The sequence below is a fragment of the Hemiscyllium ocellatum genome, chromosome 25 (genome assembly GCF_020745735.1).
Source record: "Hemiscyllium ocellatum isolate sHemOce1 chromosome 25, sHemOce1.pat.X.cur, whole genome shotgun sequence".
In the NCBI taxonomy this organism is placed as follows: Eukaryota; Metazoa; Chordata; class Chondrichthyes; order Orectolobiformes; family Hemiscylliidae; genus Hemiscyllium; species Hemiscyllium ocellatum.
In genome coordinates, this window is record NC_083425.1 from 11013860 (window position 1) to 11035026 (window position 21167).

Below are 21167 nucleotides of genomic sequence, written 5' to 3' on the forward strand. Positions count from 1 at the left end.
TAAGCCACATTTTTCCATGCAACCCAAATCTTGTCACAAATAACTGCTTCTTGAACAGTTTTCATTTGGTCATTCAGTTGCTCTGCTGGTCTTTGGCCTTAATTGTTGTACTGAAAATATTGTGACTAAAACCAAGGGCTGTATTGTAACGGATTCAAGAGAAAGAATATGATTTCAGTATTAGAGTAGCAAGTTTTTTCTGTCTTTTTAAATAGAAACATTGAACATTAAATCCATAACCAACAGCCTATCATACATTCATTTCATAGTGTGGATCACCAAGGTATTTCACTCCAATAAGTACAGCTATTCCTGAGAGATAACTGTATACCTCGTTGTTAGGACATCAGCAATTTTGGAACTGGCTCATTTCTTCGCAGTGTTAAATGATCCCTCCAAAAATACAACACAATCAAAGCTTGAGAGAAGATTTGTAGTCCAGGTGCTCGTTGTTGTGGTTCTGTTCGCCGAGCTGAGAATGTGTGTTGCAGATGTTTCGTCCCCTGTCTAGGGGACATCCTCAGTGCTTGGGAGCCTCCTGTGTAGAGCCTCACAGGAGGCTCACAAGCACTGAGGATGTCACCTAGACAGGGGACGAAACGTCTGCAACACAAATTCCCAGCTCGGCGAACAGAACCACATACAACACAACCAATTACCTGTGAGAAAACTGAGCAAGATCATCATGCAAACAGGTGCCAAGTTTACTGCAAACTGAAGTGAGCATAAATTATTTGTAAACCTCGACAGAAAAATACCAAATGTGGTCGAAAGCTGGCAAAATCATACATGATATTACATGAGATTTCTGAGAGATAATTTAACACCAAGGATAGGAAACTAAAGAAGAACAAAATACAGAACAGGGCCTTCATTGAGAGGATTTGAATAGAGCTGCTGGAATGCCTCGTTGTAATTGTACAAGGCCTTGGTGAGACCACCCCTGGAGTACTGCGTGCAGTTTTGGTCTCCTTATCTGAAAAAAGGACATTCTGGTTATGGAGGGAGTGCAACAAAGGTATCCCAGACTGATGTCTGGGATGTCAAGACTGATGCATTAAGTCAGACTGGACTGCTTAGGACTATATTCATCGGTGTTTAGAAGATTTTCACTTCAGGATAGTGTAGGTCAGATTTTAACTGTAAAAAGAATTTCATGCGAAGAGCCAACAATTTTCAGGCAGACAATTTTGCAACAGGTTGTTGATATTTGAATTGTTGTCTTTTGGAATCTGATCACAAAAACATGCATGTTGCAAAGCTTCATTTTCACTCTGGTCCTATAAAATTGGCAGGTGAAGCATAATGCAGGAAAGCAGTTTTATTCTTCAATTTTGTGCAGGATTTCTAATGAATTCATACCACAGTATTTGATGTGCAGCTACCAGACACCACAGCATAACCAGTGACCACTAAGAGACACACAGGCCTTTCATACTTACCAGGGTACCACATATTCTCCACCCCTTACTGTTCTCTCCTTCCTGGAACCAGGCACGGAAACATTCCAAATAATAACTGGAACATATACTTAACAACTTCCAATCCACTTTGAAACAGAATACTTGAAAAGTAAAAACATCAAAAGACTATTTTTCTTAAGGAACATTTTGATTTTGACTAATATTTGACTAAGTATTATTTTCTGGCATTACCTTTTTATTTTCCTTAGGTATGAGACCAAAATAACAGAAGCAAAACTAGACACATCTATGCTGAATCTCCATTTGTTTTATTGTAAAACTCGTACTAATCTGGAACTACTTTTTACACGATTAATAAATTCAGATCATTCAATACAATATTCCAAAACGAAAAGCAAAAAAAACCGCAATTCCGTGGATCAAAAAGTATGATTTTTGCTTCGCATTCTATGAAGTTATTGTGCGGCTTCTGCACTGATTATATCTTCCCATTTCTTAGCGTTTCCCTGTAATAGGAACAAACAAAACGGACAAAATTTGAATGTCATTCCAGCATTATGACCATTTTGTACACCTTGAAAATACTATGGATTTACAGAATTCAAATTTGGTAGTTCTAGTGATATAAAACTTTGACAAAGATAATTTTAAAGAAGGTAAAGATGTAACAGCTTTTTCACTCAAATAAATGTTCACATGCCAAGGGCAATTAGATAAATCCTGAACATCAGTGCTATCCAATTTCTTTTCAATGTCATGAATTTCTTAGAAAAGTCACTCAAATAATATTTTAACCCAGTTTCCTGTTTACTGATGGCTCAGCTGGCAAGGCCTATGAAAGTCCAAGTAAAGAAATGCATAGTAAGGGAACGCCAAGTTCTGCTCTTTACCGCCATTAATTGTACAAACACATAAAACATATTGCACTTGTAACATGAACCAAATTTCCCTGTTTTGAACCTGACGCTATTAAATTATAGCATGTGAATTACATCCAAATCTATCCACAGGAGTAGGACTTACGACAAACTTAGACCTAAAAGACAAAATTCAAATAGAGACGTTTTTGGTCAGTTTCATGGCTATTTCTTCTCTATCACCTTAGTCCACTAAGGTAGTGATTTTTCACTCTCATGCAGCTTATTCTCATGAATATCAGTGCCCGAGTTTTCAGTCAATTGACAATTTTTCAAAAATAAATGTGCAAAATGAGAGGTAGTGGTGTGCTACAACAGGGAAGTTGTCAGAGCACAATGAAGCTGAATTCTGCCCTCAATTGATATCCCCACACTTGCATGTGAAGGTCACTGTGCAGTAAGCAGAGACAAGGATATTGGAAACTGATTCCACTGTCCCCAAACCTACCTGAGCTAAGCAAAAAAAATGCAAAAACTGCAGATGTGGGAAATCAGAAACAAGAACAGAAATTGTTGAAAAGTCTCAGCAGGTCTGGCAGTACTTGTGCAGAGAAATCAGAGTTAACATTTCAGGCCCAGAGACCTTTCTTCAGAACTGAACTAAGGGCAAACTTACCAAAAATGGGATTAAACTACTTCTCTGATGGTTCTCCTGCAGAACTAATCTTTTACTTTTTCAGAAGAATCTAAAATAATCATTATTTTTCAGGAATGTAGCATAAGTGCAAACAGTATATTTTCTGCCATATTATTTTCTAAGCTGTTTAATATTCAAGAATCATATTGAAATGTCTTCCAGTAATGGAGACAATTAGCAAATGGTACATGGAAGTGCGGTCTCCTGTGCTCAGATGTGCAGAAACGAACACAGTTGAGAGCATTTAACCTGATACTCAAATTTGATTAATTCAAGGGTCAGAACCAAGAGAAATTGGGGATATCAAATTGGGTTAAATCATCCCAAGAACAGACGTCTGAGGGGAACAGCTGTTTAAAATGAGATCTGGAGACGTTGCTAAACACAGCTATGATGAATTATTTGACCTTTGCCAAAAACATTGCTCAAAAAACAATACACTGAGTAAGAGGAAGGTGAACACACTGTTCAGAGACTCTGAAGATGGATACTACCAGCAAATTCAAGGAGGGGTCGGACAGTCTTTTGACAAAGAACTGAAGAATGTGTTCTTCTTTCAATCTTTGCGACCAGTCAAATGGATGCACAATGTTTTAACAGTCCTGTCTGTGCCTGTCATGTCTGTTCTTGTGGTGTAATTGTATTTAAAGATAAAGGAAAGGAAACTTCACAGAAATGCATTTACCATTAATAGCCAGCAGTAAGTATGTGACATTTACATACAACCATATAAGTTAGGAGAAGTAGACCATTCAGCTCTGAAAGCCTGCTCTGCTATTCAACAAGCTCATTGCTGATCTGACAATAACTGCAACTCCACATTTTGACCAATCTTTGATAACATTTGACTCCCTTGTTAGTTTAAATTCGCAATAGATAGTTCATTCCCACCAGTACTTCAACAATACTTCAACTAATGTTGCTTACAACCTGCAAATGAACACTTCTGACCACATGATAGGTGAAAGCTGACAGGGTTCTGTATAGACTAGGTGTGGCTAGACTCTGGCAGACCTTACATTTGTGAAAAAGGGTACAGATGTTCAATAGCTGAAAATGTGTTGCTGGAAAAGTGCAGGTCAGGCAGCATCCATAGAGCAGGAGAATCGACGTTTCGGGCATGAGCCCTTCTTCAACAAGGGCTCATGTCCGAAACGTCGATTCTCCTGCTCTTTGGATGCTGTCTGACCTGCTGCGCTTTTCCAGCAACACATTTTCAGCTTTGATCTCCAGCATCTGCAGTCCTCACTTTCTCCTTACAGATCTTCAATACCATATCACTGGCACACAGCCCTTCCAAGCACACAAATGTGGGCTGAGCCAGAAGTGTTCCATCAAACCCAAACAACTAAAACTATTCCAGTTCAGAGACTGATGAATTGCCAAGATTCATTTGGAGCTAATTCCAAACCTCAAACCTTCAGCTATGGCTCCATTTTATCCAACTGTTCAGGTTAATAAGAGACCAGGCCTGGAACCTCTCTGACCCAACATTCATATCCACAATTTCCTTCAAGTATATTATTTTAAAACAAAGATGTTTCCGTGTGGATAAAGAGTGGAGTTGGAAAAAGCACAGCGGGTTAAGCAGCATCAGAGGACAAGGGAGTCGATGTTTCAGGTCGGAGCCTTTCATCAGGACAGCTTCTGACCTGAAATGTCGACTCCCCTTCCCCTGACACTGCTTGACCTGCTGTGTGTTTTCCAGCTCCACCCTTCATCCAGCATCGGCAGTTCTCACTATTTCAAAGATGTTTCCATCCCAACAAGTTGTATTGTGATGAAATGCTATTGGGATTAGGTTGTCAAACAACATTAATTATATCAAAAATTGTGGTAAAGATTATTGGGACTTCCAATAATGTTCAAAAAAAATGAAGAGATGGGCTCTTGTTTATCTAACTTCACTTAGTTGTCCAATACCAAGGGAACAAATAAGTGTAGCTTCAAAAGTCCACTTAATTGTTGCCCCAACTTCTTTTTCAGGTTAACTCACCTGTTAATGTAACCAGGCACCTAAAAATGTCCTTAAAATATATTATTTGACATGGTTTTAAAAGTGTGAACATAATTTTGAAGGGACAAAAAGTGATGTAGGACAGGAACTGTTATCCTGAGTTACGGATGGTAGTTACATATATAAAAAAAAATTAAGATCAATTATATACCAGTGTAAAAAAGATGATGCTACTGGGCTATTGATCCTAGTCTAGTAGTCTAGAGTAACAATCCAGTGAATGGAAATTCAATTCCTACTAACTGAAAATTGGAATTCAGCTTTGTTTTGCTCATTCAAGTTAACATGTCCAGTGAGATTACAGTAATGGACTGCTCATCCATTCTGGTCTGCCCACATGGGTTCACATCCCAAGCTTGTCGCTTTTTCAATAATTGTTAAAACTCTCCATGCCTATTACATGCTTCTCCCCTTCTTGTACGAGCTGGAAGCTGAAATCGGATCTGAAGAAGGGTCAATGGACTTGAAACATTAATTCTGCTTTCTCCTCCAGATGCTGCCAGAGCTGCTGAGATTCTCCAGCAATTTATATTTTTGTTTGATTTCCTTCCTTGCACTTCTCAACCAGCCTTCACCAACTGTTGACTATGTCATTCTCCTACTATATCTCTCCACTGCTGTCCAGCTGAATGAGATCGGTACTCAAACGTTCCCTTATCATCTATGTAGTCACAGGCAGGAAACTATTCCCACATCCCTCAAGGATCAATCCTTGATTCCTTCTTATTTCTCATGCTGCAAGTCAGCAGCATAACCTAAAATCAAAGTGGCAGCTTTCAAATTGTGAACTGATGAAATTCAGTTCAACTGAATGGTCTGTTTTGGTGCCATGTCCTATACAAAAAACTTCTCTCAAACTCACTCACTGCCTCCAAACTGACACTGAGTACTAGTGAACAGCTTTTCTTCCAAGTAAATACTGCGAGGACCGAAGCCATTCTTTTTGTCCCTAGTGCAAACTCAATTGCTCTCCTGTTAACCAACTGGTCTGAAAGACTATTTATAATTATAGTGTCATATTTAACCAACCCTTCTTATCCACAAGATAAACTTCAAATCACATTCATGTTTTATCACTAAGACTACTTATTTCCACTTCTGTAGCGTTGCCAGAATCACTCCATTTCAGCTCATTCACTGCTGACGTCATCATTCATGCCTTTTTTTAAATCTCTAGACCTGATTCTTTCAACACAATCTTTACACCCCACCGTCCCCCTCCCCCAAACTTGGGCAGCAGAGTTTGGATAGCCTCATATTCTACACTGCACCAAGTCCACTTATTCCTTTCTCACTCATCTACACTGGCTGCTGGTTATGTAATAACTCAATTTTAAAAGTCTCTTCTTAGTTTTCACAATCTTCCAACATCCTCTTGCCTCCACATTTCCCACAGCTCCACAATATTCTGACATATCAGTACTCCCCTAATTTTGGCCTCTCTTATTTGTTTTAACGGTTACGGGGACGGGCCACCAGATCTGAAATGTTAACGCTGATTTCTCTTCACAGACACTGCCAAACCTGCTGAGTTTTTCCAACAATTTCTGTTTTTGAACACGTTTCCATATCCAGCCCGGTCCATATGTGATTCCAATACCACACCCCTGATATTTAACTGGCAAACCACTCAATGCTACCAAATTGATATAAAATGTGCTTCAAGAAATGGCTCACCACCACACGCTATTTGACATTACAGGAGATAGTCAGTCATAGGAGCAGGAATAATCCATTCAGCCCTTTGAGCTTGTTCAACCATTCAATGAGATCATGGCCAATCTGTGCCTAACCTCATATACCTGCCTTCAGATTTAAAATTAACAACAGATCTAGCATCCACTGCCATTTGTGGAAGAGAGTACCAAACATCTATCACCCATTGTGTGCAGTCAGTATAAAGGTAAGCTGCTCGCAGTGCTTATTTTGAATATTTCTGTATTGATTTTAACACAATGGAAAATAATGTGTTTAAAACTAAGCACTGTTAGGAAGCCAAAGGCATTCAATTATGAATTGACAAGATATAAAAAAACAAGGAGGAACCAAATTTTACAGGCCATTCCCAACAGGCTAGTTCAGTTTTTAAAAAAAATGTGTATCATTGAGTTATAGGAACCAGGATCTTACATGCTCTGGCTCCTTATCTCAACGAGATGTACACGGGCAAGTGAGACCTGGAAATCAGTCAACTCTCCAGTGACAGAAAAGAAAAATCATAGTGACCGCTGACCATTCTCAAGTACCTCCTAGCAGACTGTAATCAACTAACATCAACAGACAGCTGGATTCAGGACTGCAGCACATTCATTGCTGGGACCACAGCAGTTTACAATATATATTGATGACTTGGAGGACAGAAGCAAATGTATTGTAGCCGAATTTGCAGATGACTCAAAAAGTGGAAAAGCAAGTAGCATTTTGCATCAGTATTTACTGAGGAAAAGGGACATGGATAGGATAAATAGACAAAGTCTTTTCCCTGGGGTCGGGGAGTCCAGAACTAGAGGTTTAGGGTGAGAGGGGAAAGCTATAAGACAGACCTAAAGGACAACTTTTCCACACAGAGGGTGGTACGCATATGGAATGAGCTGCCAGAGGAAATAGTGGAGGCTGGTACAATTGCAACATTCAAAGGCATTTGGATGGGTTTATGAATAGGAAGGGTTTGGAGGGATATGGGCCAGGTGCTGGCAGATGGGACTAGATTGGGTTGGGATATCTGGTCGGCATGGACGAGTTGGGCCAACGGGTCTGTTTCCATGCTGTACATCTCTATGACTCTAGTGAGAGGAATACAAATAGATATGTCAAGTTGGCAAATGGAGTATAATGTGGGGAAATATGAAATTGTTTATTTTAGAAGGGAGAACAAAATAACTGAATATTAAATGGGGAAACCTCCAGAAAGCTACAATATAGAGGGACTTACAAATGATTGTACACAAAACTCAGACAGCTAGTACACAGGTGCAGCAGGTAATCAGGAAGACTAATGGAATGTTGACCCTTATTTCAAGGGGGTTGGAGTGGTAAAGTTTTAGTGCAAATCTACAAGGTGCATGGTGAGACCACAGCTGCAGCACTGTAAGCAGTTTTGGTTGCCTTATTTAAGGAAATGTGTTATTTTATTGGAGGCAGTTCAGAGAAGGTTCACTAAGATGATCCCTGTTTTGGGAGGATGGTCTCACGAGCAAAGATTAAAAAATTGAATTTAGAACAATGAGAGGTGATCGCATTGAAATATTTAGGATGCTTAAGGAGCTTGACAGGATAAATACAGAGAGGTTGTTTCCCTTCAGATAAAGAGATTTTTGATTAGTCTGGGAGTGGAGGGTTAGGAGGAGAGGGCAGGAAAATGGGCGTGAGGAATGTTGGCTCAGCCATGATCCTATTGAATGGCACAGCAGGTTTGAGGGACCAAATGGTCTTATTCCCTCAACTGTGTAAGAAGCACAGATTTAAGAAAGAGGGGCAAGGAAGTAACCATCAGAAAAAAACACAAAACGAACAGATGAATAAGATTAAAGTGGTGCTGGAAAAGCACAGCAGGTCAGGGCAGCATCCAAGGAGCAAGAAATCGACATTTCAGGCAAAAGCCCTTTATCAGGATTGAGGCCTTTGCCCAAAATGTTGGTTTTCCTGCTCCTCGGATGCTGCCTGACCTACTATGCTTTTCCAGCACCACTTTAATCTTGACTCTGATTTCCAGCATCTGCAGTACCCACTCCCACTAACCAGATGAATAAGTCATGTATAATGTATCTGTAACAGAATGAACAAATGCATTACAGTGTTTGAAAGATACAAGTGCATTGCTCCAAATGTTTCCTGTGCTTTTGCATATTTTAATGAAAGAGAGTTTTGTAAGCTAACAATATTCTAATAAAACAAAGTTAAAAATCACACAACACCAGGTTATACTCAGTTTATTTGGAAGTACAAAATTTTGGAGCGCTTCTCCTTCATCAGGTAGGAGCAGCCCTCCAAAAGCTAGTCCTTCCAAATAAACCTGTTGGACTATAACTGGGTGTTGTGTGATTTTTAACTTTGTCCACCCCAGTCCACCTCTGCATCATGGCTAATAAAACAAGCTTACTTACCTGGCAGTTTGAACCATTTGGGCACTTTACTTGCGTCAGTTTGAATTTCCCTAGCACTTGCTGCATTTGTCTTAGGTTGCTTCCTCTCCTCATCCTCTTCTCCACTCTGAGCAGAGGATTGCACTGCTGTTTCACAGCTCAATGAACTAGTTGACGGGGTCACTTGTCTGGGAATACAGCTGAAGAGGAAGAAAAAGGAATCATTAGAAATTACAGAGATGTTGGACACTACTTGCAAGCTTAAAAATCCTTTCAGACCCAGGCAGGGTTCTGTCAGAACCCAACCATCATGAACAAAAGGGATTTTGTGACCCCAGAGGTAATTAGCTAATCAGAGTGTCTCAAAGCTGCAGGGGTTAAATCAAACAGACAAAAGCCAGTATGCTAATGTCAAACTGCTTCCAGCCTGCCTTCATTTCTTCAAGTTGCCCTGGTTTTTCTATCTGATCTGGCATGACATCACATGTTACCTGACTGGTGATGGTACTTGCTTCTCCCCAGCTAAAAGACTTCCTGAAAAATAGAGGCAGGAGATCCTTTTGAGCAGACAAAGAATTGTTCGCATTGCAATTTGTGCTAAAAGTATTTGCTACAGTCTTGTGCTGTGAAGAAGCAGAAATAACCTCTGATGCACTCATATTTCAAAGGTGTTTGATGCAGTTGTTATCCATGGTATATCAAGGAAAAATCTTTGATGTCAAAGGTGTCAGTAACAAAGCAGCAAGAAGCCAATTTCCACAATCTTAAGATGACACTGACTCTCCAACTCATTTGTTGTAAATGTGGATTCTGTTAATTCACAGCTGCCAACTGAAGTGTTCTATTGAGAAAGAAAGGCCAAGAGTGCAGCTCAATTGTCTTTGGTTTCAAGCAGATTAGCCTGCTGCTGCGAAGCAGGGCAGCACTGATATCAAAGAAACCGGAGTGGGGAGGAGAGAAGGAGGCGGCGGGAGAATGTCTTTCATGAAGTCTTCTAAATCCAGCCGAGGGCCACTGGCAACAAAATGGTCAGTGTGGAATTTAAAATAGAACAAGACAATGACACAGGTTCTCTTTCTGAGGGGCAAAACAAATCTTTCCTTGTTTTTCTTCAATTTTTTACCATCTCCAGCTGAGAGAATGAGTGAATAGCTTGTTCCATGCCTCTGGAAAATAGCTCTGAAATCATTTACTGGAAGTCACAGGAGGGGACTCCCTTTAATTTTGGTTGCACGTGGGGAATTGCTCAGCCTTTGCTGAGTGCCTCATGGAGACAGAATAGCTTCAATTGAGGTTTCCAAACTTATTACTCTGTCTCCATTCAATATTATTATCAATCTTAAAACAAACTAGAATTAATAGAAAGCAAAAACAAAGTGCTGGAGAAACTCAATAGTTCTGATTGCATCTGTAGAGAAATAGAGGTAATGCTTCAAGTCCAATATGATTCTTCTTCAGTACTCAGTTTTAGTGAACACTTCATTAAATATTAGGAGAGAGACAGAAAGCAATGAAGGTGAATTGCCCCTAAGATTAAAACAGAAATACTGTTGGACAGAACAGTAGAATTTCTTCAAGGTAGGCATATCTGGAAGAGAAGTGGCAATGAATTAAGCTTAAATAAAAGCAAAATACTGCACATACTGGAAATCAGAATTGAGGTCAGAAATTACTGAAGCAACTCAGCAAATCAGGCAGAATCTGTGGAGAGAGAAACAGAGTTAACGCTTTGAGTCCAATATGACTCTTCTTCAGAATGGAAATAATAGATGTTAACAAGAATATGTTTCTGCATGTATTTCAAAGTTACTCTGTGGACAGCATTACCAATAACTCAATGACAAATGCTGAAAGGTGTATGCCAAAGAAATGCAGATAACCATCCTGAATGTTGAGAACTTATTTCCTATTGTTTGTATCATTTGCATATAACACTTTCTTTCTTTGAGGAAACAGCCAGTTGTTTGCTGTGGTGATCTAGGAGAAGATGCAGTTATAACAGGAGGCACAAATTCAAACAAAGACAATTTTGCATAATTAGAGTTAGACAGGAAATACTCGTACATAAAATAAAGCAAAGAACTGTTGATGCTGGAAATCTGAAGCAGACAAATCTCTGGAGAAACTCGGCAGTGGCAGCAGCAGAGTTAATGTTTTGAGTCCAGGATCCTACTTCTGACCTGGCTCTTCTAGTCAAACCAGCCCTGAAGGATGAAATCATCAGGTGTCAACAAATGTTGAAGATACATAAAGTTTACAGATGCAACAACGATTAATAGGTATTACTAGGGCCAAGTGAGTAGGAATCACAGGAGCTCTTTTAATTCATTAGGTCATGCCAATTCTTTGAAAGTTGTAATCCCACGGCCTTGTTTTTTTTCTTCAACTCTGCAATTTTCTCTCTTTAATTATCCAAATTTATTTTAGAAAGTTGTTGTTGAAACTGTTACCGCTGTACTATCAGGCAAGCATCCCAAAGTTTAATGGTGCCCAATATTTAATAAACTGATCTCGTGGGAGAAGTGTCCATAATCATATTACTCAAATTTAAGGTAATTGGCAAAAGAACTAGTAGAATGCAAAGTGGGAATTTTGTATGTATATAGTATATAAAATACAGCCAGTTATAATGTGAAATTAACTAAAGCAAATTCAATGCTTTTCAGAAAGAACTGGCTTAATATTTCAAAGGAAAAAAATAAGATATCCAAGAGACAATTTATGGCATGCAACTTGCATTCATAAAGTGCATTTAACATAACAACACTCCCCAAATGGCTTATGAAGCACTATAGCAACAAAAACACTGAAGCACAGGAGAAATAAGGACGGAATATTAGAAGATGAATCAGAGAGATAGATTTTTTTTTAAGGAACATTGCAAATGAGACAGGTAGAGAGGTACAGTGGGGATATTTAATGGAATTAGGCTATAGCAAAGGTAGCTGAAAGCACGACTGCCAGTTGTGGAGCAATTAAAATCAGGAAAGCGCAAAAGGTCAGGCTTGGAGGAATATAGAGGTTCGCAAAACACTGCAGAACTGGAGGAGACTACTGAGGTAGGGCGAAGCAATAGCATGTAGTCATTCAGCATGGAAACAGACCCTTTGTCTAACTAGTCCATGCCAACCATGATTCCAAACCAAACTAGACCCACTTGCCTGCATTTAGCCTGTATCCCTCCAAACTTTCCCTATTCATGTATTTATCCAAATGTCTTTTAAATTGTGATTGTACCTTTATCCACCACTTCCTCAGGCAGCCCATTTCACACACAAACCCCTCTGTGTAAAAAAAAAGTTAACTTTTTAAAATCTTTCTCCTTCTCACCTTTAAGATATGCCAACTAGTTTGAACTCACTCATTTTAGGTAAAAGATTCTTACTATTCTACTTATCTCTGCTTCTCATAATTTTATAAACCTCTCAAACTCCTATACTCCAGTAAAACATTGTTCCAGCCTATCTTTATAACTCAAACCTTCCATTCCTGGTAAAATCTTGGTAAATCTTTTCTGTATCCTCTCCAATTTAATAATATCCTTCCTATAGCAGAGCAACCAGAATTCACCAATGTTCTGTACAACCTCAACATGATATCCCAACTCCAACACTCAAAGGTCTCAGCATGTGGAAACAAAGCTATACATTTTAAAAATGTTGTCCTTTGTACAGCTACTTACAGTCTGCAAGCACAGGAATATTAGGTGAATTGCGGTTTAGAACAAATTAAGATACTGACAGTTTTGCTAACACAAGTTTAATAGAATCCCTACAGTGTGGAAACAGACCTTTTGGCCCAACAGTCCACACTGACCCTCCGGAGAGTATCCAACCAAACCCATTCCCCAAGCCTACTGATCCACATTTACATCTGACTAATGCACCTAACCTACACATCCTTGAACACTATGGGCAATTTACCTAACTTGCACATCCTTGGATTGCGAGAGGAAACTGGAGCACCCAGAGGAAACCCAATCAGACATGGGGAGAATACGCAAACTCCACACAGATATTCGCCTGAGGCTGGAATCGAACCCGGGTCCCTGCCAACCACTGAGTCACTAAAGGTAGGAGGATGAAGGTAGAAGATCAGTTCACCCTAAGTCAAATCTAGTGGTAACAAAGACATAAGCAACACCTAATGCAGTTTTCCACAGTTAGTTCCTGAAAGTTAGTCCCAGGGGCGGCACGGTGGCTCAGTGGTTAGCACTGCTGCCTCACAGCGCCAGAAACCCAGGTTCACTTCCAGCCTCAGGCAACTTACTGTGTGGAATTTGCATGGGTTTGCATGGGTTTCCCCGGACGCTCCAGTTTCCTCCCACAGTCCAAAGATGTGCAGGTCAGGTGAATTGGCCATGCTAAATTGCCCGTAGTGTTAGGTGAAGGGGTAAATGTAAGGGAATAGGTCTGGGTAGGTTGCTCTTCAGAGGGTCGGTGTGGACTTGTTGGGCTGAAGGGCCAGTTTCCACACTGTAAGTAATCTAATCTAATTATTGAATTTAAGTTTGAAGATATGCTTGGAATTTCAGAAACAAATGCACGCTTTTTTGTAATAAACGCCTTCTAATATTGCAATTATTCTGCAGAAAATAAATTTCAATCTGTGCAGATGGAAAAGTTTATTCTCCCTAGTCTTTGATTGTAGCGGTGTATCATAGATAACCATATTTAAACAAAGATCTTTGCTTCTTTCACTTAAAAGATTAACTGACAACTGTAGAAAGGAAGATTACTTACAAAATTATCTCTGGTCATGAGTATTTGCTTTTAGAAGTATCACGCAGCTGGAAAGAATTGATTGTGCTTTTACCTTGAAATGATAAAACTGAACACCTAGACACTGCAAACCAACCACCTGCACTGTAATAATATACCTTTAACACCTTGCATGTTTGAGCATTAGCCTTACATCTAATCAACTTCAGTTTGTGCAAATTACAGATGCCAACCAGTGGGTATATCCTCTGCCCCATACGTAATAAGACGAAGAACAAAAATATTTAATGGTAAACAATAAAATTACTGGCATACTGTGGACCCAAATAATGAAATCAAAAGAAGTTACTATATGTATAGTATTAGGAATTTTAGACTTCTGATGATTTAATTATTCCAACAAAGTATTCCCCAATTAATGTCAATGAACATGCAAAGTTCTGGGATGTCACTGATGATCAATTAAATATTTCAGATGACAGATTCTGAGTATTCCTGCTGCAGGTACAATCTGCATGTTGAATATTTTACAAAGTACTTTTGGGATATGACACATAAAAATAGATGGGTTCCTAATGGTAGATCTGGAAATAACTATTATTGTTAAATCCATTTCAATTTACTCCTAAGGAAACATATGATAGTTCATCATTCAGTGTTTGTCAAAGCATCCACTTTGTCATAGGAATAATTCCTCATGTTTTATAACAGAATATTTAAGAAAGCTCTTATTTTATAAAAATAGTGGCTCAGAGAAAATATTTAATAACTTTTAAACCTTCTATTGCCATAATGTTCACCTACTGAGAGTAGTTAATAGTTAAATGATATTCACTTCACAACCAACAAAATCCACAGTTTCTTACAGTCTGATAGATGGTAACTTCTCATTACGTTGCGTTTAATAAATGGCTGATAATGGATGCATGAATTCATCCATTTCTACTATGTAGAAGAAATTAGGATACAGATGGAATATGGAAGATATGAGGAGGAGAGAAAGAGGAAAGAACAAGCAAACATTAGGAACAGTTTGTATTAAAAGTGTGTTAGAATAAGTGAGAAAGGAAAATGTGCATGGGCAAATTTGACTCAGTATATTCTCTAGTTTTATGATTAATTCAAATATTTTAAGAAACAGCAAGTTGACAACGAAGATAACTTGACAAGCATGACCAAAGCATGACCAAAACGTCTGATCAACCAAGTCCATAAAAAAAGGAACATTCAGTGAATTTTACTTTGCAAAGTACACAAATGTAAATATTTTGCGAATTATCCATGGGTTAGGATACAAGTCTAAGTTCAAATTTGGCAGTACAAAAGGTACAAACCTGGTAATGGTGAGGTCTGCCTGGGACATAGAGGTTGGAGACTTCAAGAACTCTTCACATATGTAGCAATCTAAGTGTTTATAAAAAGAAAAGCAAAAAACATGAAACAACTTAAAATTTTTGCAATATTAAAATATTGCTACTAGAACATAAATGGATACAGCTTATATAAATGGAGTCACAAGTACATTTAATTTATAATTATTTATTGGCATTTTAGCCAATAAATGTAGAGAAATGCAGAAATCCAACTTAGACATAACAAGGAACCACATGCAGCAACTGAATTTTTGAGAAGGTACTCAATGCTTGTGGGTATGGTTGAGTGTTAAATATTGAAGATAGTCATTGCCTGGCATTTATCTCTGACAAGAAAGAATGTAACCATCACTCCTTGACATCAATGGCATTACCATCAGTGAATCCCCCACTATCAACATCATGGCATTACTTCTGACCACAAACTGAACTGAACTAGCTATTTAAATATTGTGACTACAAGAACAGGTCAGAGATTAGGAATCCTGCAGTGAATAACTGACCACCTAATTCCTCAAAGCCGGTCTATCATATACAAGGTACAAGTCAAGGGTCTGATGGAATTCTCCCCATTTCCCTGATCTCCAGCAACACTCAAGGAGCTTGATACCATCCAAGACAAAGTGATTGGCAACACATCTGCAAATATTCAGTAACTCCACCACTCAGTAGCAACAGTGCGTACAATCTACAAGATTGCAAAAATACTCCATGGCTTCTTACAGCACCTTCAAAACCCACAGTCACTGCCATTTCAATGACAAAGTTGACAAGATACATGGGAAAACCACAGTTTCCAAGTTCCCTTTCAAGCCACTAACATCTCAACTTAGAAATAAATACATTGCCATTCTTTCAATGTCACCGGGTCAAATTCCTGAAACTCCCGCCTTACTAGCCCTTTGCCCTAAACCCTAGCTACATCAAATGGACTGCAGTGGTTCAAGAAAGCAGCTCACCAATATCTTCTCAAGGGCAACTAGGGACTGGCAATAAATGCTGGACTGTCCAGCAATATTCACATCGCAAGAATGAAGCTTTTAAAATTCCCAGGAGGCTCCCTGAATAATATCACAGAACCTTATGAAATCAATCCCAGTGTGAGCAATCTGAGCCAGTTTACTGTGTCATATTTGTAACATGGTACCTTTATCAATTCAAGTTCAGAACTGTGAGGTGTCAGTTCTACACATTGTGACAATGTTTGGCTCATATTAGGGCCTTCTAATTTGGGGGATTGCAGTCATAAACTCAGATCACAATTAAAGCAAATTACTTGCCACAGAAACCAAACATTGTGGGACAGTTGAGGGGAAGATTCATAATTCACTTAGATTACTTACAGTGTGGAAACAGACCCTTCGGCCCAACAAGTCCACACCAACCCGCTGAAGCGCAACCTATCCAGACCCATTCCCCTACATTTACCCCTTCACCTAACACTACGGACAATTAGCATCACTAACCTGCACATCTTTGGATTGTAGGAGGAAACCAGAGCACCCGGAGGAAACCCATGCAGACACGGGGAGAATGTGCAAACTCCACACAGGCAGTCGCCTGAGGCGGAAATTGAACCCGGGTCTCTGGCGCTGTGAGGCAGCAGTGCTAACCACTGTGCCGCCCAAAATTCACTGAAATAAATAAAATTTCTGTTTATAATGCCAATATTGAGGGGCACCAGAGGAATGAATCGTCTTTACAAGGCAGAATCACAGAAATTTGTAGGATTTAAATGTTATTGGACAGACATTCATTTGGGAATTGTCTTTAATGTGAATTGAACACATTATATCAAAAGCTCCTCCTAACTCTACAAACAAGGTAGTAGGAAACACGTAGGACTGGGTGTAGAAAATGATAGTTTCCACAGCCTGACTATTTTTTTAATGCTGTGCTGGAGGGAACAAAACTGCATTCTAAGGATTCCACAATTCTGTAACAATTCATTGGCTTTCATTGTAATCAGGCTTACACCTGCAATCCCGTAAACTGTATGATCCCAATATGAGCCATTGGTTTTAGAAACATGCAGAGCTGAAACCTGACATTTCACGCAGCAAATCAATGGGAGTAGCTGTGCCTGCAAACATTCTTGTAGCCTGCTTGACAGTTGGCATTAATACATGTCTGCTGGAAGACAAAAGTGTTCCCTCTTAACTGGAAATGGTGTCTAAGGTGAAGGAGAACAGAAAACCAGCAACTATACCCCCTTCTGTTTTGTAGAGGAATCTCAATTCTCCGGCATTTGATGATCCAAATTTCAGATTATCCGAACAAGATCACAAGGTCCCGATGTTTGGCTAAACTATGTTATCCGACATTCGATTTGCTACCAATCAATTAACCAAACGAAATATACCCCACCCATGTCGTTCGGATAATCGAGGGTCCTCTGTATCATCTCCTGGAAATTGATTGCACAGGTGTGATAGCTTTCTAGTACATGGTCATTTCCTATTAAAATTCCAGGGATGGTAATCTGTTTGATGGTGAGCAGAGTGGTGTCCAATCCATTCCAAAACCAGTGCTCCTTTGTCAGGTGGAGGGTCGAAGGAGCAGCGCTCTGAAAGCTTATGATTTCAAATAATCCTGTTGGACTGTAACCTGATGTTGTGTGATTTCTGACTTTGTTCACCCCAGTCCAAACCTGACACCTCGACATTATGTTTCGAATGACACATCAAGATCACTTGTTCATTATTAGTTGAATAAAAATCTAGCAACTTGCAGAGTTGAAGAGCTAGGCCATCAGTTCAGTTTCTCCATAAAGTACTGGATGTTTGTGTCACTCCCATGTTAGCCTTACTGGGGGTAAGAGACCTTTCTTGCTGTGAATTTTCTATTTCAAGATCAGTTATGAAATTGATGGAGTTAGGCCATGAATTCAAATTATTTCTGCTGTAACTACTTAGGTGTAATATTTAATGACGTAGAGGTTCTTGTTAATGATGTAATGATGTTTAACTGATGTTACAGAGCTCAATGAGACACTCAAAATTGGTTGCCTATAAAGAACAGGAGGTACCTGTGGAATCTCGCTCCAATTGGTATTGAATTGTTGATAAAGGTGCCTTTTAATTTTTTTATCTGAAACCATGTTTCCAACATGTGCTTTGAGCATCAAATAGAAACTAACCATTACATCGGAGTTGGTCAAACAGCACTTTAGGCCTATATTCATTAGAACTCAGAAGGATGAGAATGATCTGCTTAAAGTATAAAATTCTAACAGGGCTGGGCAGTCTAAATATAGGGAGGTTGTTTTCCGTGGCTGGGGAGTCCAGATCCAGGTGAGACAGTCTCAGGATACAAAGTCGACAATTTTGGATTGAGATAAGGAAATACTTCTTAAATGGTAATAAATTTGTGGAATTTTCTACCACAGAAGGCCATAGAGGCCAAGTCATTGGATATATTCAAGGAAGAAATAGGTGGAACAGGCTCCAAGGACTGCTGCTCCTAGTTTCTAAGTTTCTATAAAGACTGTTCAAAAGACATTGAAATCAAGAGCAGATTAAAAAGGCCAAGTTCAAAGTTTAGCTGGTAATGACAAACTTTAGTATTGTTAATCTATCGCTAGGAAATCATGAAAAGCAAGTTCACTAGTCCTTATCAAAGCAAAAGGAAACTTAATTATCCTCAAAGAGGATTGTTGAACAAAAATGTACTTACGGTAGTGAAATAAATAATAAGTGAAAATATTAGGGAAACTGGAGAATAAGATCAGAAATTGAAAATTCAAAAGTTGATTCTCCAGCCATAATAATACGAGACAAAGATTTAAACAGCATGATATTTAACCTTTCAAAAAACTCAAAGTGACGTACAAAGTCACCAAAGTCAAAGACTTATCACAAATTGATATTGGTTACCAATATCAACAGGCAAGGAAAAACATCTGTTGCTGTTGGTGATATTAATGCAGGGGATGTGTTACCTTCAAAACAACATGCTTACAGATTCAATCTAGATAAATTAGCTCTTGAGAGAAGAGATTAAATTCTTTATGGGTAATGACTATTGAACAGTCATAGTAGCTGGATTTCACTATCATGTCACTGGAACGGATTGGGCAGTAAAGATTTTGTTTAATTAATGCAGTAACAAAAGCAGACTCAAAACATTCCAAGTTTGCAGGACTGCATTACAAGAATTTGACGTGCATGATTCATCACCAAAACTGACTTGCTAAGAAGATATTGGCAAGTTCCATTGACTGATTGAGCCACAGGTGTATTAGAGCCCTAAACCTATCACAGGTTAGAGTTAGGGTGACTAACCACTATGTTAACTAAAATAACAGAAACATGTGACCAGGTTTCATTCTGTGACCTGATTTGTTCAGCAGTATCATCAGGTAGGATCATAGCAGAAAGAACAGATAAACATAAAAAATACAGTATTCTGTATGTAAACCTTTTGCTGGAACTAAAAATGGTAACAGGTAGAAGAACAATTGGGTTAAATCAAGAAGAAATGTTACATTATATGGAGGGGGCTGTAGAATTTCTGAAATGCTAAATAGAGCAAATAAAATATGTAGGATTATGTTACTCACCCATTCTGACTTCAGAGCCAAAGTGGACAAGGGCTGCAGGAAACAAGTTTGCCTGAAGCAAAAAGAACAAAGAAGAGTGATGAACCTCTACAGATGGCTGTCATTATGTTCTCACTGAAGTTAGCTAAAACCCAACAACTCAATGCATCAGCCATGAAGCAGCAAAATCAAATACTGAACAGACTTTCCCTTTCATGACCAAAGCCTGCCAGTCACACAACTACAGCAAACACAGTAAACAGATGCTGTGATTCCTTTGTTTGTCCATGGAAAGTGGGTGTCACTGGCCAGCATTCATTGCCTATCTGTAATTTCCCAAGAGAAGGTTGTGGCGAGTTGCTGTCTTGAGCTGTTGTAGTTCTTGGGTGTAAGGACACAGAGCTGTTTTAAAAGAGGGAAGTCCAAGATTTTAACATTAGGTAAAGCAACAGCGGTACAATTCCAACTCTGGACGGTGTGCTCCAATGCATCTGCTGTCTTTTCTTTATAGGAGGGCGAGTTTGTGGGTTTGGAAGGAGTCTGAGTGAGTTGCTGCAAAGCAATCTGTAGATGGTACACACTGCTATCGTTGTTTGTCAGTGGTGAGGAGAGCTGATGAGGTGTCAAGCAAGTACTCACCACTTCATCTAAACAAAGCCAAAACCAAACACAGAAACAAATATGTAGTGCAAAGGGAAAATCATTCAAATTTTACCTAAATCAGGAAAACCCAAAGAAACTTGCATCGAAATGGCACCTCATCAGAACATTCTAAATTTTACAATGAACAAAACATGCATCACATTGGCACATATGGGAAGCAAATTTGTACACAAGATCTGTCAAACAACAAATTAATAACTGTTATATTTATAATACTATTCGCCCAAGACATAGTGACAATAAATTGCTGCTCTTACTCAAATGCTGTCAGTAGATGAAGCACATCTACCTTAACAGGCAAGGCAGTGCTTTGGCTTGACATCACATCTGAAAGATAATTTCTCAAACAACGCAACATTCCCTCAACACTACCAATCCAGATTATGTGCCCAAATCACTGAAGTGGTCATAGGTACAATTCCAGCATAAAGACCGACGTTTTCTCAACACGGTACAAGTATAAAAGTGTAGAACCAAATCATTGGTCAATATCGTTATTCATTTCATAATCATTGTGTCAATCTGCTGTTAGAAAGCAGCTGCACAATGTGTTTATTGAAGTCGTTGATATTCTGTGTTTCCTGTAAAATAACCTGGAGGTATTTCAGTATGAAAAGTCAGTATATAAATGTGAGTATTGCTCAGGCTTTTTCAAATAAATGCTACCTACTCAACTAGTCTGATTATTTTAGATTTACAATCTCTATCTATATTACTTTAAAGGTGATATAACCAGGTGAGACTGAACAGACATGACCAAATATTGTGTTGGTTGCTCACATCTGGCCCATGT

The 21167-nt window shown here is 39.0% G+C and overlaps 1 protein-coding gene across 3 annotated transcripts in view; it reads right to left on the bottom strand.

The window, feature by feature from the left end:
- Window positions 1-1715: 1715 nt before the first annotated feature.
- Window positions 1716-21167, bottom strand: part of aspscr1 (ASPSCR1 tether for SLC2A4, UBX domain containing) — a 212660-nt gene continuing 193208 nt past the window's right edge. For 2 of the 3 annotated variants that reach the window (XM_060844791.1, XM_060844789.1), the window contains 4 exons: window positions 19733-19784; window positions 15133-15202; window positions 9099-9277; window positions 1716-1930 (listed from right to left, as the gene is read on the bottom strand). In XM_060844791.1, the coding sequence (XP_060700774.1) occupies window positions 1920-1930; window positions 9099-9277; window positions 15133-15202; window positions 19733-19784 (312 nt within the window). In that variant the 3' untranslated portion in view covers window positions 1716-1919. Of the gene's footprint in view, window positions 1931-9090; window positions 9278-15132; window positions 15203-19732; window positions 19785-21167 lie in introns of those variants that run through there. The other variant, XM_060844790.1, reaches the window with a different exon arrangement.